Genomic DNA, 27610 nt, shown 5'->3' with positions numbered 1-27610 from the left:
ATGGTGGTTAGAAGGAGAGATTTTGTGGCAGATGGGCATAAAAAGCAAGTAAGGTCATGACTGATCCATACATAGAATTGCTGGGAATTTTCTGACACTTCTTTTGCTAGGTAAAGTTTAATACATCAAAGAGGTTTTTTTTAGAGTGTTTTCTTGGATGCAGAAAAGTATATCCTCCTGAAGACAGACAAAAATACTAGGATGGATGATAACCTTCCAGTTTAGGGTACTCAGATTCAGACTGGAGGTTTAAACCCATCACAGGTGATTTCTCTTACAATTGGGCTAGAAAGTTTACCTCTTTCTCCTGCTCTCTCATATTTTTTTTGTTTCTTTTTCATGGAAAATAGAAAAAACTTCGTGTTCTTCCCATACGAAATGAGAACATCTCTTTAAATCTCAAATTTCTGTAGTCAAGGCAAACCAATGTCCTGCCAAGTACTAGCCCTAAACTAAAAGGAAACTTGGCATTTAAGATGCCTGACTGAACTTCTTTTACTTCTCCCTTCCTGTCTGTGCTTTTTGTATATTTATTTGGAACAAATGTTCCTTCCAAATAGCATATCTGTTGCTCTTGTATAAATTATCCATTGAAAGATATCTTGTCCATGAAGTAATTCCTTCACAGTCACAAGAATTTCATCCAAGAGATTAGGTGCTCCATCCTACTAGCACCGAAGTATTAACTGGGCGGGAGTACAATCAAGCCACAAGACTTTTGCTGCAGAATGGTATTTTGGCTACCAAATATATGGTTGTATGTTCAAACTGCTCAATTTATTACAAGTATGTGCTGTTGTAAGGCCATGGATATATACACATACACTGAAATGTGTCATATATCCCCAGTTTATACAATCCATTATTTCAGTCATTTGGATTTTTCATTTCTAAATAAGAACTGAATCAGCACACTTATGTGGGTGTATTTTGAACTTTATGAACTCAGAAATAGATTGACTAAGTTTTATTACAATTCAAATTAATGTATTACTTCAACATTTTTTCTTGTGCTTCACTTTTTTTGTTTAATTTTAAATGATAGGCCTATAGCTTTTCTTTCTACGCAGCACAGTATGACATATTTTAGTTCAGATCACATTTTTACAGATGAGCTATAAACCCAAGGGATTTATAAAGGAAATGGGGACACATGCTTAACCACATTGGCACAAACTGTGCAGCAACTATAATGACACCTTCAGGTTTGGTGGAAGGTGACAGTCATCATCTTTTTATCTTGTCTCCTTGGGCAAACACACATCAACATAGCTCTTGACATTTTCTTTCAGGGAGCGGTGGAGCTAGGAAAATATGTCATTGTTAATCAGCTTCAGATTCTCATATGACATCATAAGGGGGTCTATTCTTAACAATCTTACTTGCATGAGTAAAATTATTTTTGTGTAATTGCTAAAACGTTGGTATGGAATTTTTTAATTGTTCACAACAGATACAAACAAAAAAGCATTTTATATAATGCCTGATAAAAGAAAGAAAACTACTCTGTTGTTTCAAAATAAATACCGATGTATAATTTACGTGATTTGATTTAAAGAGCATTAAATGGAGGAATTCTTTCCTTGATGTAGGATTAAGGGTGCCAGGTTGAACAGAGTTCTGTTTAAAAATAACTAAATAAATAAAATTCAGAAATGCCAAAAATAATGACTTCTGTTTTGGGGAATATTATAAATTATCTGTACCTGTAACATAGTCCATAAAGAATATTATAACACATTTAGAGGGGAAGAGCTCATTTTCAAGTGCTGTAAATCTGGCTCCTTTCCAAGGCACTGGAATAAATAAAACAAAAAAAGTTTGAAATGTTAAGTTCTGCCAGTGAAGTTTGAAAGATATATTTCTTGTGTGTCTCTGACCTTCATAAAATAAATTTTGACTTTTTCAAATAATCCCTGTTAGAATTTTACCAAATAATAGGTGTGGATGTGAGGGGACACATATATTTTCCTAAATTGGTGTGAGTCATTTCCAGGTTAAGTCCTGAAGTCTGCTTAAACATAATTCCTATATCTGCACTGAAACATGGCAGGAATTCTTTGGTGAAGTACTGCAATAAAAATGTTCTGCAAATGAAATGGCAAATATTGTAACAACTTAATTGCCTATGTGCAATGTGGGGGAAGGGAACTTGTACTTTATGGTAACCAAATTTCTTATGCAAGTTGGTAAACAAATTTGTTTTTTAACTAATGGTAATTGAATGACTGAATTAAATGTAACTGTAGAATAAAACTTTTATATGGCACTTAAAGAGCCAAATGTTCTATGAGGCTGCCATAATACTTCTCACCAAATTAGGAAATGCATCTGTACATATGTGCAAAAACGTCTGCGCCCATTCGGGTAAAAACGTACTTGAAAGTTTCACAGATGCATTTGACTAACTGCTGGAAGATGTACTGTTGTCGTGTAAGAGAGGCAGGCCGTGCCACCATTTTAGTCTCCGACTTCTGAGCTGCTTTCATGGGCTGGAAGAACCACTGCTGTACATTAGTTGGCACTTTAGCACTGCTTAAATTAGAGCAAATTGTCCCTGGTCTGCAGTATTTCATGGAACCTCTGGTACCATGGCAGTGGTCTGTGGCAGCATGTAAGTACTGGTGGTGATTCAGGGAAGGACAGTCAGCTAAAATCGTGTGTGCTGAGCATCGACTCCCACGGCTGGCTTCCCTGTTACCTCCCGGAGCCAGGATTGTATTTCAGACACCAATGTCCCCCTGCAGCAGCCTCTCGCTTTGCACGCTGCTGGCTGGTCAAGCCCTTCTGCTGGCCATGCTGGGTGCGAGGCTGCCGGGTGGGAGAAAAGCCTTGGCACCACGGGGCAGTCAGCCGGGGTGGCACCTGTGGGGGCTGGCTCTCTGAGAGCCTCGGGCAGTGCCACGTCTCAAAGAGCAGCCTGTGCTGGTTTGTGTGGCCAGGCACTGGTATTGTAAACACGTTTTCATAGCATTTGCATGATATCCTGCAGCTAGTAGCAGTGTCTTTAGCGTTGGCTAGATAATTGCTTTATGTTGGGTGTAGTAGGTACTTCCGTAGACCCATAGAAAAATCGAGGTCAGAAAGGACTTCTGAAGGTCATCTAGTCCAAAGCCTTCCTCACAGCAGGCCTCGGGATTCCAGATGTGGGCTTGCAAGTGCCAAGCAAAGAGGCATTGCCATCCCAGTTGATGGCTCTCTTAAGAAAAGAACCTGTGTCCTGTCCTTAGCCTGAAAGCACAGGAACCAGTTACAGATGTTCCCTGCAAGTATTGCTGTATCTTTAATAGGTACATCAGGCAGGAGTGTGATAAACTCTTGGAATCATTCTTCAACCTGGACTTGCTATGAAATCAGAGAGCTGTGTTTTAAATCATGTCAAAATGACATGACAGAAGCCAGAAGTTCTGTATCATGATTTTAAAAGAACAAGTAATTGTAACAGATGGACTGTGACAAACCAAACCTTTGACTAAACAAATGCCATATCATTGATCATTGGGAAAGGGAACAAGGAAAGTTATTTAAAACATGTGAAAAGGAAAGCCATATATGTTTTACAGAAGATAAATATTTTAGGCCATTGAGAAAGTCTACTTAAAGTTATTTTTGTTGTAATACACATAACTCCAGTGTGTCAATCTAGTTTTTTCATTTTTCTTTGAGGAAATACTATGCTGATTTTGAAACATGACTTTGAGAGAATAAATGCTTCCATTCTTTATTATTTTGGAGTTCCAAGATCAAACTTGCTCCCGGGACTGGCAGCCCATTCCAGAACCTGAAAGTTGATTTGGCTTTGTTTCCTTCTTGTCCACTGTTGCTGATAATAAAGGCATAAGTATCCTGGTGATAAGTGTTTCAGGAGTTACTTTTTTCAGAGTAGAACTTTGTCTTCTCAGAGTTCACTTTCATCAGGACAAAGTGGATGTATTTTTAAGTATCGTATTGTATTTTCTACAGCCATCTGATAGTAAATCCTGTAAATAAAATATTCTGCATATTGTACCTGAATCATAGAATCATAGAATCGTTAAGGTTGGAAAAGACCCTTAAGATCATCGAGTCCAACCGTTAACCTAGCACTGCCAAGTCCACCACTAAACCACGTCCTCAAGCACCACGTCTACCTGTCTTTTAAATACCTCCAGGGATGGAGACTCAACTACTTCCCTGGGCAGCCTGTTTGTTCCAATGCCTGACTACCCTTTCAGTGAATAAATTTTTCCTAATATCCAACCTAAACTTCCCCTGGCGCAGCTTGAGGCCGTTTCCTCTCATCCTATCACTCGTTACTAGGGAGAAGAGACCAACCGCCACCTTGCTACAACCTCCTTTCAGGTAGTTGTAGAGAGCAATAAGGTCTCCCCTCAGCCTCCTCTTCTCCAGACTAAACAACCCCAGCTCCCTCAGCCGCTCCTCCTAAGACTTGTTCTCTAGACCCTTCACCAACTTTGTTGCCCTTCTCTGGACACGCTCCAGCCCCTCCATGTCCTTCTTGTAGTGAGGGGCCCAAAACTGAACACAGTACTCGAGGTGCAGCCTCACCAGTGCCAGGTACAGGGGCACTATCGCCTCCCTGGTCCTGGTGGCCACACTATTCTTGATACAAGCCAGGGTGCCATTGGCCCTCTTGGCCACCTGAGCACACTGCTGGCTCATGTTCAGACAGCTGTCAACCAACACCCCCAGGTCCTTTCCTGCCAGGCAGCTCTCCAGCCACTCCTCCCCAGGCCTGTAGCGTTGCATGGGATTGTTGTGACCCAAGTGCAGGACTCGGCACTTAGCCTTGTTGAACCTCATACAGTTGGCCCCAGCCCAACAATCCAGCCTGTCCAGGTCCTTCTGTAGGACCTTCCTACCCTCCAGCAGATCAGCGTTTCCACCCAACTTGGTGTCATCTGCAAACTTACTGAGGGTGCACTGAATCCCCTCATCCAGATCATCAGTGAAGATCTTGAACAGGACCGGCCCCAACACTGAGCCCTGGGGAACACTACTCATGACCGGCCGCCAACTGGATTTGACTCCGTTAACCACCACTCTCTGGCTCGGCTGTCCAGCCAGTTTTTAACCCAGTGCAGAGTGCACTTATCCAAGCCGTGAGCAGCCAGCTTCTCCAGGAGAATGCTGTGGGAGACTGTGTCAAAGGCCTTACTAAAGTCCAAGTAGACAACATCCACAGCCTTCCCCTCATCCACTAAGCGAGTCACCTTGTCATAGAAGGAGACCAGGTTAGTGAAGCAGGGCCTCCTTGAAGTTAAACAACCTTTTCTTTTTAAAATTTGGAGTATTACCATGCTGGAGAGTAACTCTTAGTTTAACAGAATTTTTAATACTGTTACCTTTCCGAAGATTGACAGCTGTAATAGTACTATATTCTCTTGTTTTCCAGCTTATTTAAACACTATAAGCTATATGAATACCTCTTCCACAGTCCTAGAGAAGAACTTGTGATAAGTAATGAGGTAAGTCACTTATATAGATGGAACTCATTATGCAGAGTTATTTAATGAATGCACTGTGGCATATGTTTTATATTGCTCAAAGCAATTTCATGTCAACATTACTGCTTTACTAACGTAAATGGCTGATTAAAGAATACAAGTTAGATGTTTTGATCCTCATATTCAAAATTAATTTTGGATTTCAAAAAAGTGTAAATGCATTGCTTGGTTAAGATGTTAGTTGTATTAAATCAGGAATACTTTTGTGCATGTATTTATAAGTTGACGCATGTAATTTGAATTAGCAATGCATAAGTCTGACTCTATTTTAAAATCAGCAATCAAAATCAGAAAATGTTTTATACCAAGCCTAGTCTGACCACAGTCCTAATATTTAGGTATGCATGTGTTTGTACAGAGTTTTTTTTCTACTGTAGCCACCAATAGTTAATTATATGACCATAAAGAAACAAGCTAGCTAGAAATTTAGCATTTTGAAAGCATTCAGTTAATAATAGTGAATTGACTTGACTGTAAACTTTGTCATGCATTCTAACTTATATGTGAAAAAATACATAGAAAAATGCATTGATGCAGGATGTGGCCTTTAATCAAATGGACAGATCCAATTCATCAAATAAACTTTCCTTTAGCCTGACTGTGCATTTTGAGGACATATGTTACAATACAGTGAAAAGGATTTACATTTATAATTTATATTAGGAGACAACTGGTTGCTCAGAGAGGCACGGTAGTCGAATTTTTTTGATGGCACTTATATTTTAGCTTATCAGTACACAGTGAAGTTAAAGTTAATGCAGTGGAAAATTTTCTTTACACTTTAAGCTAGTGGTTTGACTCTGTAAATGATGTGGGATAATTTCTTTCCGTGTCGCTTTTAAATAGCCATATCATAAAAAAGAAGGACTTTCTTGACGTGGATGCAAATATTTGGAAATTATTCTCATTGTTTGTAAGGTGGGTTAAAATTCCAACTACAATGAAATCAGTGACAAAACTGCCATTACATAAGTGGAGCAGGACTTCAGCGTTGCTGTGTTAGGGCCGTTGTTTTATAATAGCTAATCAGATCAATGGCTGGTTAGCACTTTCTAATTGATAAAATTATTTTTAATGAGGCTTTGATTAAGTAATTTCTTGTGTAAATTTGTGTAATGTATCTTGTCAGTTGTAGACTAGCTTAAAAGAAATGTCTTTGTGTTTTCTTAAAACACATTTCTGGATGGCTGAGGTCAGTGTACACCGTTCCAGCTCGGAAGAGTGGTTGCTCCGCACAGTCTGTCTGCTGGGGAGTACCACCTCTGATGAAGGTGCCACCTCCACTAGGGAATGGCAGAAATGTGTTTCTGTGAATTACTTTGGTGATGATCCATCAAAGGAACAAGTGCAATCTACGATTATAACTACCACAAAAACCTTCGTGACAATTTTTAGCCATAACTCTTTGACGGCCATTTCTTACCTATGCACCAGTTCAGTTTAATCCATCTGTTTTGTATTCTGAGTTCCATGGCAGAGAGCCTTTAATTTGTCCAGCCACGCTGCAATGCCCACGAAAATCGATACTTATATTCCTGTAGAGTTTATTTTGATAGGGTGATACATTGTTCTTCAATAAGTAACAGTTTAAGGCATTGAAGCTACACATACAAATTTATGGCATTATTTGCACTCACTTTATGTGTTAACATGCGATGAGAGGTGAACCCGGCACAGACTTCAAGTTCTTTTGCTACAACTTTGTTATATTTAGAAATGCTTATCCATAAAGGAGAGCATTACCTTGTATGTTTGCAGTCCCTTAGATGAACAGCTCAAACCCTGACAAGTTAGTGGGGCTGATGTGGTTTGGTGTGTATGGCTGTGGCAGGAGCTCGCCTGGAGTCGTGTGCTCCGCAGTGCCTTTGCTCAGGGAACAGAAGGGGGCAGGACACTGACTGGGAAATCTGCGTGCTGAAAGTAGACGATAAATCTGTGCTGAAGGGCTGACTGCTGTCTTATCAATGTCTTACCAAAAAAAAAAAAAGCCCATGTAGGCACACCATGCCCCACAGCTGGATGTGATCATTACCCTAAGCTGAGCGCTGCTCATGTCAAAAAGTTTTCTTTTAGCTCCAGCAATAAAAGTCTGTTCTTTTGGAATGGGGGACTGTAAATCGTAATGGCCAGATTTGCCCAAATAACAAGAACCATGGTGTTCCAAGAGCTTAATTACAGTATTATCTCCTTTTGCAAATGAAAGCTTTGAGACAAGTCAGTGAAATGACTTGCTTCAACTGAAATTATTTGCTTCGACTGAAATGGCTTGCGTTAGCTCAGTGACTGAATTTGTGCTCCACATGTGCCGAAAGTATTACCTACTGAATAAAAGTCCAATAGCCTAATGAGAAGACCTGCTTCTTTAAGAGAGATGCAGCTACAACAAATAAAAGCAGTACTTAGTGTTGTAATGGATATCCTTTTAGAGAAACCGCAGTATGTGTTTTCCAGAGAAATCTTATAGCGATGGATTGTAAACTCATTGGATTTTATTTTTTCTCTAGCACAGGCAATTATACAGTGCTCTCAATCAGGTTTCCTTTTTGATCTTTCACTGCAGTTATTTCCAAATGACCCTGTCATTTCCTGTGTAGAATAAAATCAGACAAGAAAAGGGAAATGACTCAAAACTCAGTTAGATTATGCATACAATATCTGTGGCCATGCCACTTAACAAAATTTAAGTTACTTAAATGTGGCACGTAATTAGTGGAGCTTCACAGCCTGATTAATATTCTACATTTGATGCAGCTAGCATAATAGAACCACCTTTGTAAAATGTGGACAGTATTTAAGTCTTAAAAAAAAGAAAGTAACAAATGCCTGGCTAATTTAAATATATTTTTGCGTTGGCTAAAGCCTTTAAACCAAACTGCCTGAGGTGATCATATTGCCTAGGAAAAAAAAAAAAAAGGTTAAAACTGAAAGACATGAATGCTTGGTTAGATGATAAAACACACATCATACATCTAACCTAATTTGACAGTATTTAAAATTTAAAACTTGCCTTTCCAGCTATCAAATCCCTTACTTCTCCTTCATTCCAGATCTACAAAGACCTATATATTATGTATGCATGAATACCTGTTAGAAAACATGACGGTACAAAGCACTACTGAGAAGTGTTAAGATTGCCGAGTAAATTTGTTGGGTTTTTTCTGTTACTATTACAAGCAGTTCCCCACATTTAGAATGATTACAGAAGAAGCAGTGCTTTAGCTGTTCTGTGGCTATGATCCAAAATAAAATGCATGTAGTGCTAGCATACCAGAGTTCTTCAGGAATATTGTTGTTAAAGATACTGCCTTTTCCTTTTGCCCTTTCTGGAGTTTTTACTCTCTAGCTGTGATTTAGTACACCTATATTAGCCTGCAATTTCAAAGAAAGCAAAAGGAGTACAGGCTAAATCTTGATGTGCAGAGATTCAATGGAGCAATTCCTATTAACACATGTTGGATCTTATAACAAAGGTTTAAATTGTTAATACATGAATTGTGTAGAAGTTTTTATTCTTTTCTATTTCTATGTTCAGTTAATTTATTTTGCTTTGATAGGATGATGTATTACAGCACATCTTGTATTTTTTTTCTCACATTTACAAATTGTACCTTATACTGCAGTTCATGTTTTTGCTGCTCTCTGTTGTGTATTTTTGGATGGAATGAGGCTAAGGTCTTCTGGGATTATGTCTGCTTTGAAACATTTCCTAATAAAAATAATGTGGTTGGTAAATCTAGTTTTATTCCTAGTTGCTTTAGCCAGCCTGATGGAGTAATCTGCTATTTTATGGCCCAGATGACTAGCTAAGTTTGACTTCTTGAAATAGTAGTGTACAATGTAATTTTCTTTAGAGATGTCATAGTGGGTCAGGTTGCAATAAAAATATCGAAGATTAAGTTTAATGGCAGTGCAGATTCAGTATTATAGCAGTCACTAGATATCATCCTCTGTACTTAGAGTTCCAAAACAGTTTCCATTAATGCCTTCTTTCCATGTACTCCTTACTTGCTGAAACATTAAGCTTTCGGACTATGTCTGGTCTTTATCCAATTGTGGGTTGGGTTTTTTTCGAAAGTTTGAACAAAATCCCTTCTGTGTTTGAATTTAAGGGGGTGGATAGGAAGAATATACTATTTGAAAGCTAATAAAGCTTTTTTTCTGATGGCAAAAGACCTGAAGTCTGGACTTGACTTTGATAGGTAATCCTCATTAGCTGTTGGATATTTAGATTGGTTAATCAATCATTGTTTAAACAAATTTGCTCGATGATTTCTTGAGAACTGCATTTTAAAGATCTATGAAAGCAGAACATTTCCATAAGCATATCAGTTCACACTAGAGAGACTCATTCCCCAGCTAATGGAGTGCATGCTTTTCAAAGCTTGGAGGTTTCAGATATTTGTAATGCTTAAAAACCACTGAGTTGTCTTCTGTAGCTTTGTTTTGTAAATATCACCATGGCAAAGACATCAAAACTGCTTTGAAGGAAATAAGAGCATAGGACTGGAAGGGACCTCTTCAATTGTCAGCTCTAGTGCTACTGTCTCATAGGAAAACATATATAATCCTCTCCAGAAACTTGTCAAACTCCGGCTTAAAAAATTAACTTTTTTTTGTCTTTCCTCTTCCAGTTAGAAAGCTGCCCTGGTGCCTGCTTTCTGTAATGATCATAAAACTTCTAATTTCCAGTCTAAGTGTATTCATGACAAGCTTACGTGCATTTGTCCTTGTGCCAATTTGTGCCAGTATTGACCTTTAGTTCTTGTTCCATCCCCAGTGTTTATTTTTCTAGTGTATAAAGAGAGAGCAATCTTATTGTCAGCCTTCATTTAACTAAACGAGAAAAGCCAGCCTTCTCTAATCTTTGCTTTTAAGGTAGGCTTTTGATACATGCGTTCTTACATACGCACCAGCCTCTAGTCATCCTGTTGGCCTTTTTCTATAATTGTTCCACTTTAAATCAGTTTTGTTTGAACATAAGTGACCAAACTGACATAATATTGTTGCTGAGATAAAAGCAAGGCCTTGTACAATATCAATAGTGCTTTCTTTTTCTCTACTGGGAATAACCTACGTGATAGGTCCTAGAATCACATTTTATACCTGTGTCATGTGGCTGTCTCGTTGTAGGTCTGCTATTCTGGTTCTCCTTTATTACTGTATTTTCCAGCTGAGGTACTCCCAGTGCACAGTAGGTTTTAAAAAAATTATGTCCCTACAATGTCACCTCACAATTTGTCATTGAATACAAGAGTCAATAGTCTTCAAGGTCGTTCAGTCCCATCTGTATGATATTCCTGCTCTCTCATGAATTGATCATGTCTCTCACATTTCTTTTGTCTAGAAAATTAGCAATCTTATTAAATAAACTATGAAATTAGTCTGGCATCATGTACCTTTGATAAACCGATGTTGTGTTATATCCCATTTTTCTTTAATTTCCGTGTCCTTATTTATTTTTTCCTTCAAAACATGTTCCTCAAGCCTTTACTGCTATGAAGATCAAAACTACAGCTTCAGGAGTAGGTTCATTATTTTACAATTATGAATGTTTAAAACTAGCAAACTGGTACTTGGTCTTTTGATGTCTGAGGGGAAATTTTTGATGTCCATTACAGAAGCGTGTAGTACCCAAGACCGGATTACCGAAGTAAGCAGCTGGAGAGCCAGTGGGTTTTGTGATGAAAATCACTGATATTCAGTCCTTTGATCTTGAAGCTTACTATGGCTATAACCAGAGAGATCTTGAAGGACTTGTGATTAGTCTAAATGAAAAGTGGAGTCTGTTGGAATTGTGAAATATTTTAAGCATATCTTGCACAGTAGAAACCACCCTTGTTTTTCAGAGATTGGCTTTGGTATACTCAGTTGCCAGTAGTGGAGATATACTGAACTTCAACAGTTACATTTCCATGTAGGTCACATGCTGATGGTTTTCTACAGCAATTTTAACATTCCTGAGTTTCGGTAGTTGAACCGTGCTGCCCTGAAAGCCAGTGAGAGCTCCAGAGAGTTAGTGGGATTCATAAGCTGGTGCCGAGTACTTTTACAAATCTTGCTTTAGAGAATGATTGACAAAATGTTTTTTAAATTATTTTCTTAGGAAACATCAAACACAAAACAAACCTGCTTTTTAATTCAGTAACATGCATTAAGTCATGAAAGTAGAAATTCAGGCAGGAAAAATGCCCAGTACCTGACATAGGCTATACCTTCAGTATACTGAGCACTATGGTTCTGACCCAGCCAGCGTTTAAATGAGTGCCTCTTTTTAAGTGCTTGGGAACTTTTATTTCAATGGACCTACTCACATACACAGAGTTAAACTGAGAAGTGCCTGGGGTCACATTGCTCAGCACCCTGGAGGATGAAAACCTAAAGGCACTAGAACAAAAAAAAATTTGAAACTCATCATAACTTTTTATTTCAGCTGTACAGTTGACAAAGCATCAAATTTTTTCACTGTATGATGTTAAATGAGAGAGAGGGAGAAAACTTGAATTGTTGGCAGTAGAACATTTCTGGAACTGTGCAGGAATTAATATATACACAGATGTGCTCTCTGAGTTTTTTAATTATTTATTTAGAAAGTGGCTTGATTTCTGTATGTGTGTGTATGTAAATCTACATAGTTCTGATAGCAGCAGTAATGGCTTATTTATTTGCTGGAATGCAGGTCAGCTAGAAATCGTAGGCTTTGACTGGAAGGACAGACAGTATATTAATGACAGCGTGTTTCTGCTATTCATCAGAATGTTGTAAGATCCAAATGACTAAGTGCTGTATCAGAAGACTATAGCACATGTTTAAAAATATTTATCAATCAATATGTAAATTTTAATGGAAGACAAAGAGATTGGCAGAAATGTATTGACTTGGGGAAATTTTAAAGTGGTTAAGCAAAGTACCTGAAGGTAGACTATTAGGATATGAATTTTGGTTTACTTTTCTAGTATTCCTGAATAGCTTGCTCTGTTGATGCCCTGTGGGGGTTCTTGTTGTTTTACTTGACCAGCATAAAACAAAATAATTGGAGCTGGGCAAAGGTCAGTAATTTCGTTTCATAGAAGATTCTGAGATTTCTACAGTTTGATTTAATTCCAGTTTAAAACAAAAACCAAACACTTCTAACAGAATTGCTATTCTTACATGTCTCTGTTTAAACTCCCTCACACCAAAGCAGTGCTCTTGAAGACCGTTTCAGAGCCCAAGCTCCATCCTGGCGCCATGCAGCATAGTTGGCTCTGCTGGACCAAGGTCCCCATGATTCTGGGGTCTGCGATGTGCCCTCAGCTGGCCATAAGGCATGTTGTTGGGGAGCCAGGAATCTAGAAAGCAGGTTGCTAAGTCAGCCAGTGTGGCAAACTGTGTCGAAAGAGCTTTGTACGTAAGCTGGTGAGAACCAGGCAGGCTGCTGGTGAGAACCAAGTAGGCTGCTACTGCATGTTGGTAGAAAGTAATTTGCGCAAACTCCATCCTAATTTTTTAGGTAGTTCAAAGAACAACATTTGTCAGCAATCTGCCAAAAAAAGGACACATTTTATTTGAATTAACCCAATGCATTATGTCTGCTGCAGAGCCATACTATTTTCAATGTTAAACTCTTCCATGTAACGTGGCATGGATCAAGCAGTTATTCAAGAAGGTACTGTGTTTAATTTATATTTTGCTGGTTCAAATTTAGCTGTTTGTTTTTTTCTTTTAAATTGTTTGCCAGCAGGTACAATTTTGGTACTTGCTGGTCCAGTGTGATTTACTGGAGACTGGTTTCCCAGAGCAATTGCCCTATTTCCAAAATTTCCAGCATCATTTTTGTTAATCGGCAGACAGAAATCCATGAACTTATACTACAGTGGACAACTATTTTTGTAACCCTTACCTTTATCTGCAGCTTTTCATGATATTGAAGATTAAATTGTATTCATAAAAGTATCTGTGGAATGGACAAGTGACGTGATATTTCATGGGAATGTATCCCCATGGGTGAATATTTATGCATCAAATTCATACATCTTGTGACCTTATGTTATGAATAACACGTTGACCTTATTCATATAAATAAACAGCATGGCATTTCTTTACTGTGATTATTTATAATCCATATACATTTTTACAAATTTTGGTGTTACGAGGACAAATGTATTCAAAATCTAAATAACAGACAAGTTTTGCAATCCTTTAAAGTCGCTTTTTAAAATGCACCAGAAAGTTTGTATGTTTTCTAATTTCACCTTGGATTTTACGACTTTTCATAAGATACAACATAAAGTATTTTTACTGAACATTGAATCTGATGTATTTGAATATTTAATTCATAAAATGTTATTTTGATTTCCTATAAATATGCTAAGCTCAGCAAAATGCAGTGTTACTAATTAGAAAGCTGAGTTTTATAGGATGTCTGGTTGGTATGTGAGGTAACTTATATTGCTACTTAGGTTTACATTTAATAAACCTTAGCTAGGAAAATTGTTTAAATTTCAAAGAAAAGATAATAAATAAAATGAGGGCATAGAATATTAATGTGTACTGTGCCTTTATTTTGTTAAAGCATTCAAAGTTAAATAGTGGTGGTCTGTTAACAATCTAGGGCTATTTGGCAAGTCTTTAAACTTACTCAATAATCAAAACATAAAAGGACAATGGAAACTTTTCACAATAAAAGAAAAAGGAGTTGAGTACAGAAACCAAACAAATTATTCTCTGCTTTTTCTTGGTAAGGAGGTGAACTTTATAGGAAGGGCAGCAAGCTATGAGTTAGGGTTGCCTTTTCCTGTCTTTGTTATAAATTACATCTGTCTGTGAAGAATCTTCTCCAGTTACTTTGTGGTTCATGGCTACGGGGGAGGTGTGCATGTCTATCTGGAATGGAGCAGAGAAAGACAGATTGAGGGGGAGCCGTCTTTTAATGTTAATGGTTTGTTGTTTTTTTTTTTCCACTTAGGAAATGGCAATTCTTTGCATTAATTTGCCTTGCTTACTAAATATACAGATGGATAAAATTCCTAAGATCCCAGCTGTGTAAATAGAATATTAACAAAACAACTGTTTTCTTCAACATTTGTATTATTTGTTCTTTGTAGCTTGCCAGACTTTTGGAAGACTTTGACACCATTTAGGTTCAGTGTAGTCATTCAGAATGTTTTTATTAGGGCTTAAATTGGGAAAACATTTGGCAAAGGGATGGACTTTATCCAAAGCATAATGCTTGATTCTTTCATGAGAGTCCGAATATGCTGCAGCAATATTACGAGGCACCAGAAATATGGGAAGAAGCTGCCAAATGGTACGGGAAGGAGAGCCATATACTTGGGCTTAGCGTGGTCTTCGTGTTCTCCTTTCCCTGTACCTAGTGAGCACCTAAAGAGAACAAGCTGAGGTGGCCCATGTGCAGCTATGCAGATAGGAGAGGAAGGGGCCATGACCAAGTTTCTATACTACTTCTTTCACCATTTGATCCTGAAGCAGGAGTCATTTGCAGGTTGCTAGTGACGGAGCAGAGGGGGAAATTTTGTTCTTCCAATCCCCTTCAGTGCAGGCTGATGGCCAGCTCCCACCAGCTCCAGCCTGCTGAGCTTCGCTATCTCTGGTTCTTCTCTTCTGGGAAATAGGTTCCTATCTGTAACTTTCATCAGCCTTAACTAACCTCGCGTTTTGTGAGTCTCCCTCAAATCCACTGCGTTGCTTATAGAAGCTAAGACTTCATCATGTATTTCCAGCTATTGCACTCAGAAAAACACCAATAGGCAGATTATACTGTATCTCCTCAGGGTGGGCTTGAAAAGATGTCAGCTGGAGTCTTTTAGAGTGTTTCATGATTAAGACTATTATCTGAAGTATTTTATGGTTTGACTTCCCATTGCACTGTTGAAAATTTGGTAGTGAAGTCATCCCGAGTCTCCTCTTGACCAACTTAAAACAGCTGAGGAGCTATACTTAATTGTTTATACCCAATGTTTGCTTTTTCTTACTTGTAAGAGTGGGCAGAATCTTTGGCTGACCTTAAGATGCTAAAGTGGTGAGTATTTGTATGAACCTTATTTGCCTTTTTTTTTTTCCCCAGACTGATTTCACACTCAGATTTTTTCTTTGTCTCAGATTGCAATGCCTATGCCAGAGCCTGCATAGGTTCTGCAGAGTTACACTGCAGATGGTGCTGTGTCCAGGATAAAACCAAAACATGCATGTTTTCAGCTGAAATACATTAACATTGTGCTCTCCACTTTTTATGATGAGTAGTCCTTCTGATGTTTTTGGTTGGTTCCACAAGAATCCAGCAATATTTTAAAAACAGCACAGAACATTTTGCATGAATTACATGCTAATACATGTATTACTCTATTTTCTTAGTGCTAGAATTCATGTGCTTAGTAAAAGTTTTGCTGTCTCTGTTCTATTCAAATAATGCTACACAAGGAACAATATCTTCTGTGCAGTTGCTCTGTAGTTTATTTTGACTGTGCATATCAAATTTGGCTTGTGAATACAGTCTAAGGAAATGGCATAGATTCTAAGTGATAAAGATGAATGTTGCGTGCTTCATTTATAGCAAGGCCATCCAAATACGGTCTCAGAGTTGTGAAAACATCCCGTGCTTGAGAAGTCTTGAATTTTGGATTAGTCAAGGCTGTGGGCAAGTTTCAGGCACTAACAAGCTGGAATTCAGGTCTATATCTTCAGATTCACCGAATGTTGTGTGTTGTGAATAGATTTGCAATACATTGCAACCATTGACAATGTGTGTAGTACTCTTGTTTAATAAAACAGAGGAGTGATAGGGATGTTCCTTAGAGCTTATTCTACTTTGAATATCTGCCTAACATTCTCTCAGAATTTTTCTTAGCATTCATTTTATATTCATGACATCCATTTATCATTTTCATCTCTGTCTGTTATACATTTAGGACTCTTAATGATTTTCTTTTGTTCTAAGGAAAGATACTTTGCCAGCTTTTTGCATTCTTCAGGAGTTAGGATGTAGTTGAAGATTTACATTTGGAGAAATGTTAAGTTACCTGTAATGATCATATTTCAAATTAAGTATTTAAAGGTTTTACCCTCACTTAGGCTTGTTGAGGGAGACTATTGTCAATTTTTAGCATTACTGTTGTCCCTGCAGGCCTAGATTAAAGGAAAGTGAGGGCTAGAGGCTAGGTTGATGACTTTTTCTTTTTTTCTTTTTTTTTTTTTTTGTAAAAGTCCTACCAGTGGTGCATTGTGGTGCCCTCCGATGGGATTTCTAAAAACATCATTATGTTTCTGTCCATTTTGAGAATGACCCCTTGAGTCTATTGATAAGTGCATGCATGCTGGTATGTAACTCAGTACTGAACCATTCACTTCTGTTTAATAATCCTATTTTGTTTGAGAAATCAAGAAATCGTCAAGATGGGAGTAAGGAGCCAAACATTACTCATTTTGCCATGACGGAGACTTTATCTTTTGTCCCTCCCTCCTTGCTGCGCTTGCAAATATAGCGCTCCGAATTACTGAATGTAAAAATAATATCCTTTTCTTTGCAGCCCTGGCACAGCAAAACACAATAGGAGAAGTTAAAGACAGGATTTCAGTCTTATCTCTGTGTTTCCTAACTACTGCTGGTTTGACTTCAGTTCCTACTCTTGTTATTCATACTGTTTTTATTGCAGTGTATTTAATTGTTTCTCTTTGTTCTGATCAATCCTCAGTTAAATGGGTAAATAGTAAAAGAAAGAGGGTACATAATCAAATTACCAGAAGTAATTGGTCAGTCCAAGCATTACTGAACTTTGTAATGAGCGGAAAGAACAGGGCTTTGGTATCAGAGTCATAAAGGCCAAGCCTTTAAAACTGACAACACAAGCACATTGCTACATTGGCACATTTTTTGTGAATTTAAATTACAAATTATTGTGTATAATCAGAATCAGAGCAACTGAAAAATCATACAGCATGGATAGACTTTATTAATTTTGGATACAAATGACAGACATTAGACAAGCTTAGAAGTCTGACAGACTAGGAGAATCTTAATATTTGACAAGTGCAAGATAAAATGAGAACTTGTCTTGTGGATTATTTTTTCTTTCTTTCATAGTAGCGGGAACATTACACAAACTAATAAGCAGCAAACCATATGCATTAGAATAAAATGTAGAAGTCTGCGTTAAGGGAGCTTATTTAGTAAACAGGAAAGTTTAAAGACTGTACATTAAATGGCCAACAGGACATGGTATATTAAACAGGGGACTGTGGGTTGCTCTGGGAATTGGGAATTAGACACTAAAGTTTTTCAGTGCTCGATTGCCATTTTAATAAATTTACCATTTTGCAGACTATAACATGAATTCTCTTGTTCCACTTTGTACCAAATAAATACAATTAAAAAGACAATCTGCTTTCTTCCTTAGCACTTATCTGTTAATGTACTACCAATTTTAGAAGCAAAATTAATTGCTTAATCAGATAGGTGTCAATAGCTCCAACCTATACAGAATATAGAATTTGATTTTTTAATTTTTATTTTCCCTTTTCTCTTTCTGCCAAATCAATTGGGGAAGAATGGATGCAGAGCAAAGAAAAGGTAGCGTGACTGTTAACAAATTAAACCTTGCTCTGTGGAATTCAGTTGTATAAAAGGCCATTTTATAGATTTGTGCCACTTGCAGGATTCTGTGTGTCAAGTCCAGTAAGATCAGTATGGCAGGGGAATAAATAAAGGTTCTCTTTAAGAGTACACTAAACTTGCCCAATGCTACAATAAACAGTAGTGGTGCAGCAGGGTATTGCAGCTTCATTTTTACCTGGGGGTCAGATTGACTGTCAACTAGTTCCCTGGTAAGACCCAATCTACTTGGGCTGCATAAAAACTTCAATGTGACGCTAATGTTCTGTTGAACTCTGTCTTCAGGGAACAGTAATTTCTACTCGTCAATGACATCCTGAATTTGAAAATTAAAGAAATTGTTGAGATGGAGACTTTTGGACAAATTCATAATGGGATAACCCATGAGAAAGCTTTTAATGTCTGTGCTTTTAATGTCCGTGCTTCTTTTACTGCTGTCAGGTATAAATTTTGAGTGTGCATTTACAATCCAATTCAGGTGTCCTCACTTCACTGTACCCAAGTAATTTCAGGGGATCTACCAGGATTGTATCTAAAATAGATGCTATATTACCATGGTATGTAATGGTAGCAAAACTGGGCCTCAAACTGAAAACTATTAAATTGAGGAATATTCTTGCAAAGATGTGAACATCCCATATTTACAGTTATATAAAATACTGCTATAGCTTTGTGATGTGTGTGTATGTATAAGTAGAGTAGAAAGAGCTGTATCAGTTCATCTTGTGGATCATTCCAAAATAAGACTTCATATTCAAAGTGTTTTAACTAATTTTGCTTTGAATTTTCTGTAGTAAATGAAGGAGCCTAGTTAGTTTTCAACATTAAGAGAAGGTTGCTGCAGTATTTCTGCAATATAACAGGAATTATATTTGTTAATATACTTTGGGAGCATTTAAATTCTAATCACACAGATGAAAGAAAATTTCAAGTAATGGCAAGTAAATTTAAATTACACAACAGTAAAGACTTTCATACCTTTGAAAATATTTCAGCACTGGCTTTTTTTTCACTCGCTTTGATTATCCATGATCACAGCAGCAGAATTCTATTGCTGTTGCCATAATTTCTAAAGCATAACTGTGCTAACATGAAATATGTATATGTAGGTACATTTGCCAACTTGTTTTAATTTTTTTGTTCGCTTTCCACCTCATGTACTGGGAGGGGCTGCTGATCAGTACGCTGGCTGAAGGAAAATGGAGAATTGTTGCAGGAGAAAATGGAGATATGCAGGCAATGATTGCAGAAGAAGTAAGCTTTTTTACTGTGGTTTCAGAGTGAAGAAAATTAGGTTTCCGTCCCATAAAACCTGCCTCTTAGACCTCTGGGATCCCTCAGTATGCTAGCCAGCATTTGCTGGCCATGCACTTGCAAGTGTCTCCCAAGCACTCTGTAAGAGAGTATTTTTATGCTGCGTAAACTTGCCAGCTTTGCACCCATTGAACATTACTCTGGATCAGGCCTCACAAGCTATGTGTGTCTAGTAATCTACTTCATATAGCTTGGCTCCTCCTGTAAGCCAGGCCTCGGCTAAGATGAGAAGCTGCAATATGAGACACTTAGTGACCGTGGAAGGGAGGAAGATTTTGTCCAAGGAAGCATTTTCCTACCCTTCTCCAGCTTGATGCCCTCCTGTCATGAGACTTTCCACCTCTTCAGCAGCACCTGCTTATTGTAAAAAGGAGAAAGGGGAACTAAGCACCACTGTGACCAAAAATAGAGTTCCCCAATTTTTTTTATTGCCATGTTTAACCTCTGCTCTTTTAATCATATGCACTGCGGGAGAAAGGGGATGTGCTTTAACAACTTGTCAGGTATTAAGCAGTGCAAATTTTTAGCTAGAAATCATGCTATCATTTGGAAGTAAACAGTAAGGCCACATATATTTAATTTTTCATAGATTTTTAGTTATGCTATTCTTTTAATTACGTTAATCAGGCAGGCTCCAACACTGCAAGCCTTAGGGCTTGAAGTGCAATTTCAATGCTTTCTAATAAATTTGCCGAACTTTGGAAAAAGATGAAATGGCTTAATATTAAACATTTGCTTGATTTAAATTTTACTAACCCATGCAATTTATAATTCTTTTTTTTTTCAGTGCAATGTACTGCCACAGCAGAATGATCATAATAGTAATTGTGAGTAAGCGTTCCTTTTGCACACAGGTTTTGCTTATAAACTAGATGAATAAAGCGGCCTTGGAGTATCTAGGGAATGCTAAAGATCTACAGAGCCTTTCACTTCAAGGTCATTGGTTCAAGCACACATCATTAAAGACAGAAAGTTAACATCTGACTGCTGCTTCATAATATACATGAAATGAGTTAGTGGTGTGAGTGGAGACAATGAAAGGATGCAACCAGTTTAATAACAAGAAAAGAGGTAGGACTAATGCATATGTCCAAAAAAGAGGAGGAATCAGGAGATACCCAATTTACCAGGCTCCTGTCTTCCCCTGCGTGCAGTCCTAAGGGCTGTATTCATTCTTCAGTCTGGAAAGTTTGGAAAGGTTGTAGCCACCCTACTTGGTCTCATTTGATGTCATAAGCTTAATTGAGTTGAGCTGGGTAAATACTAGGTCGGAAAGGATCCAAGGAAAATTCAGGTAGAAGATGGTTTGATGATGAAGCAATAGTGAACCTGGTTTGATGCTGCTAGGGAGCTGCACAACAGGCCCTTTGAAGGAAGCTGCAAAACTGATATCCTGACCATTGTCATTACCTCAAGCATATAGATCACAAGCAGAAAACTGTCGGCCATGGTGTCCTCATGACTGCCTTCCAAGTGAGTAATTACAGCCTGCCAATGTTAATTCCCCAGTAAAGTTAATCAAATGAAGTACTCTCTCTTTTGATCAGTTGTGCAGCATTATTGTTGCTTAAGGCTTTTTTAAAGAAGTAGTTGCTTTTCAGTGAATGTGATCCCTTTACGTGAGACCTCTAAGAAGATTAGGTGTGTTTAGAGGAGGGAGCGTATGTAACATAGCAGTGATTTTTATTAGCCATTTCATATTTAGTTGGCAAAATGAAGTAAATTGCTTCTGTCTACTGTTGTAAAAAGTGCATTATTTTTCCCTTTTGTGCTATGAACGCCTGCGATTTTAAAGGGTACTGCTCCACAGCTATCTTTTCTCTTCCTTTAGTCTTGTTGTTGTCATTGTTTGTTTTGAAATCTGGGCTGAGACTGGACCCAGGATGCCTTTGCTCAATGTACATGGTTTTTAGTGAAATTATTTCAACCATTGTGAAAGAGCCCTATGACTTCTTCTCCTATCCATAGTGGCTTTAGTTATGAACATATACAAAAGTAAAAAAAAAAAAAAAAAAAAAAAAGCAGCTTCACATAAGTGGTTGCTTTATTAATAAGCTCTTTTAAAAAACATCTTACAAGTAAGAAGGGAAATAAGGTGAGAAAGACCAGAGAAAGAGAAACTCAGCCTTCTAGACAAGGGGAGATACAAAGGAGTTTGTGGGAAAAATATAGATATGCAACCCTGGCTTGGTTTGGTTTGTTTCTTTTGCCCTTTAGCCCTTGTTACTTGTACACTTAAAGTTTTTATACCTTTGGAAGAGGTTTTAGTCACAGGTTTTTTATGGTTTTAATATGTGTATACATTGAAAATATTTAGTCATATTTTATATTTAATGTGGGATTTTCTTTTTATTCTCAATACTTGTCTGGAGCAGAAAGCATTGTTTGAAGAACTCTTACCCGTCTGAGCCATTGAATTAGTCTATTATAGCCGTTGTTAATTTATAGGTGGTTTCACTTAATTCTAATGGGGAAACACCACTGGCAAATTTTGCGATAGAATTTTATGAAGGACTTTGTGGTTTACTTGTAAATAAGTATGTGATGCTCATTGAAAGGATCTCTGGAACTTTCCTGAATTTTTCATTCAATAACCTTAGCCCATGTTTGTTTTTATGAGCAAAGTGAAGTTCCAAGTATTTCCTTGAAGAGGCTAGATGTCTTTTTGAGTTAATATGTCATAAGATTCTTTATAAAAAATACATTTCAACCTCTAGGTATTCACACATTGCAAGAGTATTCTTTCTTTTGAGAAAAGATTTCATCTAAATTCACATCATAACTTTCTTTTTGGCAGTGACAGTTTAAAACCTAATCAGGGTTGAAAAAAGGAAGGAGTCAGAGGTCAAAAAATAGATATTTTTGCAGTAGTCCAGGCAGAAATGTGTCAGTGCTCTTCCTGAAAAAAAAACATGGTAATTAATCCTTCAGTTTGTATCTTGGCTTTTTCACCTCCAAATTTGAATACAAGACTTTTTTGACATAAAAATCAATTAGGATTTAAAATTGTTGTCATCTCTGTAAGAAAATGACACAGACTTGAAGTAATATAAAAGAAAATAATTCTTCAATCACAAGTTATGGCAACCTGCAGTATTTGGTTGGAGGATTTTTAGGGTTTGAAAGAAAAAAATGGATCCAACAGAACTCTTACATTTCAAAATATTAGTGCATCAGCTTTATTGGAAAAAGCTGAAATTGTTCAAATGACCTCAGTAAAACAATTTGGACTACGATTCCCGGAATGCTCGTGAAGCTGACATGTCTACATGTTCTTAAAAAGTCATAATCCATCATTCTGATGCTAGATCGATGGATTATGACTTTCTGATGTCAGATCTGTGAATTAAGGCTTTTTTGAGTACAGCCTGCTATCCAATTATTGCCCCTATTCATATATTATAAATCATTATTCCTTCACCAGGTAGTCAGCAGTTTCTATTTCCTAACGTTTCAGAGCCTTCTTTTTTTAGCCATTGTGGCGCTCCCATTGAGCAATCAAAAACGGAGAGTGCTGACCTGAAAAATAAAGCTTCTATCACAGCAAATTGTTGCGGGAACAACATTAATTTCTAATTCTTGTAGTTTCTGTTGAAATAAAGGGAATTAGATTAGATTGAAACAAATCCCATCCCCTTCCTGCACAAACAAGCAGTACAATAAATTAGCACAAAAGTTGTTGGCATGTATTGACTTCATTTTTAAGCGCTCATGCCTGAGTTTCTTAAAAATGATGCTTTCTTCTGATAAGTTGATTTTTTTTCTCATATGAAGACAGATCGGCTTCTGATTTAAAGCTGAAATTTGCCAGCATGCTACCCTAAGTGATTGTGTCTATTAGGTGCTGTTAAACTGAAGTTTCTTTGAATGGATTATTTATAGAGTAATAACCTTACTTCTAATGCAATGGAGTATATGATAAAAGTAGAAAATGCTTTACTGTAACCAGTTTAGGTGTGTCAAATCAAAATGCATGTTAAACAACTTTATTAAAAGATATTCAGAAAAAGAAGAGCTATTTTAGGACCTATCATGCATCCAGAGAAGTCATTAAGTGAAATGTAATCATGCTATCTTGGAGAGGTATCTCAACAGATTTCTCAAGCTAAGGGAATTTAGGTCTAGTCCATATGTGGATGGAAAAAATCAATAGTATGATCTTGTTGTTTTTTATTTCATTTTGCTGTGCTGATAGTTCTTCATTAGGATGCAGTTTTCACACTAGATGGCTGTGCATAAAATATGTCCAGTCAGTACATTGCTAGCAGAGTTGTTGTCAAAAAGGGTGGTAATCGATGAAAGGGAGGGTGGTGTAATGAATGTGGTAGAATTTGTCTTTTAATAACTATTTGTTCTAGTCCTGTGTCTGTCATGAGAGAGCTGTCACAGCGCTGCCCTGTGCCTCAGTTTCTCCTTTATTTGAGCAGCCACGTGGATTCTAAAATCTGTGTCCCAAGGACTGTTTCTGTGGCGCTTTTCTGAAAAATAGATTTGCGTACCTCGTGTTACCCCTGTTCCTGTTCAGTCAAGGATGTTATCTGAAACCGCATGAGAAAGCTAACGTAGTATTTTGCATGTCCTGTCATTGAGTAGCCAGGGCGGTAATGCTTTAATATGCTGTAGTTTAATTCTTCTTAAAGGAAGACATTGTCTTGGCATATTCATCTCATTTCTTATTGTTTATTTCAGGACCTCTGGACATTAATGGCATCCTTGCTTTCACCTTCCTTTTCCTGTTACCTCTTTTACATTCTCAGATTTCGGCCAGTAAGACTTCCAGGGTGCTGCAGAGTGGTAGAAAGAGCTCATTTGTTGGGAGAGCACAGAAACAGATATTCTACGAATGCTTCTGGAGAAAACATGATTTCAAGGGCAAGTGCCAGCACAGCCATGGAACCACCAGCGGGGGCTTCAGTGCCTTTCTTGCTTTAGATAGATTTCCAACATTACACAGCTTTAGACCCCAGTTCCACTGGGAAGTCTAGCAAAGCTCGTTCTGCCATCCGCCGAAGTAGGTTCCAACCCACTTTCAAATTTCCTGTTAAATGCAATTGCCCACTAGATGGAGACATAATATTTTATACATTAGTGGATATACAGATGGTAATCAAACCCACCAGCTGCTGCCTGCTCTTTCTGGGCACCTCGCCAATTTACTGGCAGTATGTTGACTGGGAAGCAGACAGTGACACACTTTGATCGAAAAGCTTGTATGATGATTTTTTTTGTTGTAATATTATTGTTTTTTAAAAAAATTATAAAAGAGATCAAGATGTGTATCTTGATCAAAGGGTACTGCTGTCTGCTTCCCCATCAGCGACTTCTAATTTATAGAAATCAGATTGCGTGGAAAGCAATCAGCAAAGGTTTGAGGTCTTTCTTGTTCTTACTGCCAAGAGATGCTGACAAGTGAGAAAATTAAAATCAGAGAAGGTAGGGAGAGAACTAGTAAAACACTGGTTGAAATATAATTATTTAAATTTCACAATTTTAATAATTCTAGGACTGTAAAAAAATCCAGTCAAAGTGCTCAAATTGGCTATTGCTTGTTTTATAAAAACACCTTAAGATCTTTCTCTGATGGAGGACGTTGCTTTGAGACTAATTTACCATTGAGAGACAAATATATCTGTTAAGTTACTCATTGTCACAGAGAAATAACCTGTCTCTGGTTTTGTGGCCCGGTTTTCCAAAGGTATCTCCTATCAGCTCTGTTTTTTCCACATGGAGCTGTGCATTCAGTATGGTTTATAGGATGTATACATGATGGAATGAACACCTGCAAAGAACACTTAAACCAGTCAGTCCTATAAATGTGAAGATAGTGTGTGCAGAGGGACTATACTGAAAATTTGTCCATTATATTTGCTAAAATCTTTTCTCTTTAGGGTGTCTAGTAGGGTCTTTTTTCTTTTCAGCTCTTGGTATCGATTCCTTTTTTAAAAGCCATTTTTTGTTTTGGATTTTTTAGTCCTTCTAGGCGTAAACAATTAGCAGCTATGGATATATATATATGTGTGTGTGTATTTATATGGATTGCGTCAGCTGGAGAAAGACTGTGTTTTGGTGCATAAGTGAGTATTTCTGGCCAGCATAAAAACACGGTGGCAGTGGTGAGAGTTGCTTCACATTCTGCCAAATGTTAAAATCAAAATAAATCATATCACAGGAGAACCTAGGATATGTGACATTTTGTTTAGATGGAGCAAGGGATTATCAGAGGGGAATAGCCTGATGTAGATAAGGAGCTGAATAGGGCCCACCTCCAGAAGTCTTTAGAGTGCCATCTTTGATATGATCTTCGGGCTATGAATCTATTGGAAAAGCAAGTTAAAATCTTGATTTGGTGACAAGAGATACTGTTGGAGCCACACTAGACATTCAGCTGCTTCACGCAGTCTGGCATGCTTGGCAGTTGGGGCCAAAGGGGAGTTTGAGACTAGAATAATAAGTGTTACAGTTCAGCATTGCACTCTGCTACCGGGGCGGTGAAGATGGATCTGTTCAGCCTCACTGCCTCTCCTCCGCGTGCAAGACATTCGACTCTGTTGTTAGCTACTTCCCATCGCTCCTGCTCTCTTCCTCTGCACATTGACCCACGCTTTTCCCTGAACTGCTGGATAAGTCTTTCCTTCCACAGGACTAAATAAATTTAATTCCTGTGTCTCCATCCACCCCTCCTTTCTCTCTATTGCCAGCTGAGCTTTCCAGCCAATAGCAATTTTTCTACCCTCTCCTCAACTTCTTTGCTTGGCAATTGAGACACTTTTGATGTTCCTGATAGGTGTTTTCTTCTGAGGCTTAGACCAAAAGACAGCAGCTTCGGAGTAGGCAATGTCATGTTTCTGGGTATAGCTGTGCATTCTTATGAGAAGGTGCTGCTGTTTGGCATTTGCTCCCTCTAGGTACTTAGGATGTTGCTATTTAGGAAAGCTGCCAGGGAAAAGGTGCTGCTAAAAGGAATAAATAAATAAACCCCTTTGACATCATTGCTTCATTTTTTTCCATCAAAAGCTGACCATCACAGACACATTGTCTTTATCTCATTGGGCAAACTGTGTGCAAACTTTGTGATCCCATTGTCTTTGCCTATTCTTGTAGAGCAGAATTTCTCAAAAAGACAAAACACAAGGGAGGAAAGCCTATAGTGTACAGTTCAACCCAGTACCCTTTGTATTCACTTATTCTATAGCCGACTCAATATTTTTCACTTCAAAGTTTGAAGCGTTTGCTCTTGATCCTGACTTGTGTTAAAAGTCTGTATGATTGTGGAAACCTCCTTTGAATAAATTTCAGATTTTTTGTTGGTTTTGTCACTTGTGTGTGTGGCAACTTTCTAAAAGATGAAGTTAACTTAGAGTTTACAAGGGATAAGGAGTTAAGTGAGTGTTGGTCTGTTGTTGTTGGTTTTTTTTTATTTGGGGAGAAAATATTCTGTAGAAATGCTTGTTTCTTCTCATCCTTGGTTTAAACAAATTTTGAAATATCCACATCTGATTATACGATTTGTCATGAGCTTCCTAACAAGTCAAAGCAGAATGAGAGGTATACACTTTTTCACCAGAAACCATTTCATGCCCCAACAGAAATGGAAATGACTCTTCTTCTCAGAAACCTTCCAAGTCGAAGTGGGAGGAGATAATCTGTAAGGAGATGTTACCTTCTCAAAAACAACCTCACATCATCCAAGGTGTGGTTGGCCTTGGCAGTTTACCAAGAGGAAACTTATTAGATTTCAAATCACCCACTAAGCCAAGCTATGCTGAAACAAAGCTTTGTTTAACTCTTGCTTTCACCAGACTAACCCTGCCCTTATCCACAACTGCATTTTTATTTAACGTGAATGACAGTATTATAAGATAGAGTTAAATCTAACCCCAGCATTCAAGCTGAGATCCAGTATAAACAGATTTATGAACATGTACTGTAATAAGGAGAGTTTACAATGGGATATGAAATTCAAGTGTGATATAAGGAAGTGGTGGTTTCTTTTGACTAACAGGCTATGGTGAGAATACTACAGATTCAAGTTATACAGAAATGCAATTGTAAAGAAGTACTGGTATCTTAGACATATGTGTTTTTTTGTGTGTACTGATCAAATATTCTGGTGCTAAAATAGACTAGTTTCACATAGAAAGGTGACTGAAAACTGTAACTCTGAAATTTGAGAGAAAAATTGGCT

The 27610-nt window shown here is 37.7% G+C and overlaps 1 protein-coding gene across 6 annotated transcripts in view; it reads left to right on the top strand.

The window, feature by feature from the left end:
* Window positions 1–27610, top strand: part of CABCOCO1 (ciliary associated calcium binding coiled-coil 1) — a 139908-nt gene that overhangs the window by 99765 nt on the left and 12533 nt on the right. For all 6 annotated transcript variants that reach the window (XM_087767373.1, XM_087767370.1, XM_087767369.1 and 3 more), the window contains one exon: window positions 5396–5468. In XM_087767373.1, the coding sequence (XP_087623499.1) occupies window positions 5396–5468 (73 nt within the window). The remainder of the gene's footprint in view (window positions 1–5395; window positions 5469–27610) is intronic.

Source organism: Nipponia nippon, unplaced genomic scaffold (assembly GCF_047370975.1).
Source record: "Nipponia nippon isolate SJK-2023a ecotype South Korea unplaced genomic scaffold, ASM4737097v1 scaffold_3, whole genome shotgun sequence".
In the NCBI taxonomy this organism is placed as follows: Eukaryota; Metazoa; Chordata; class Aves; order Pelecaniformes; family Threskiornithidae; genus Nipponia; species Nipponia nippon.
This window is presented reverse-complemented; position numbering and strand designations above follow the sequence as displayed.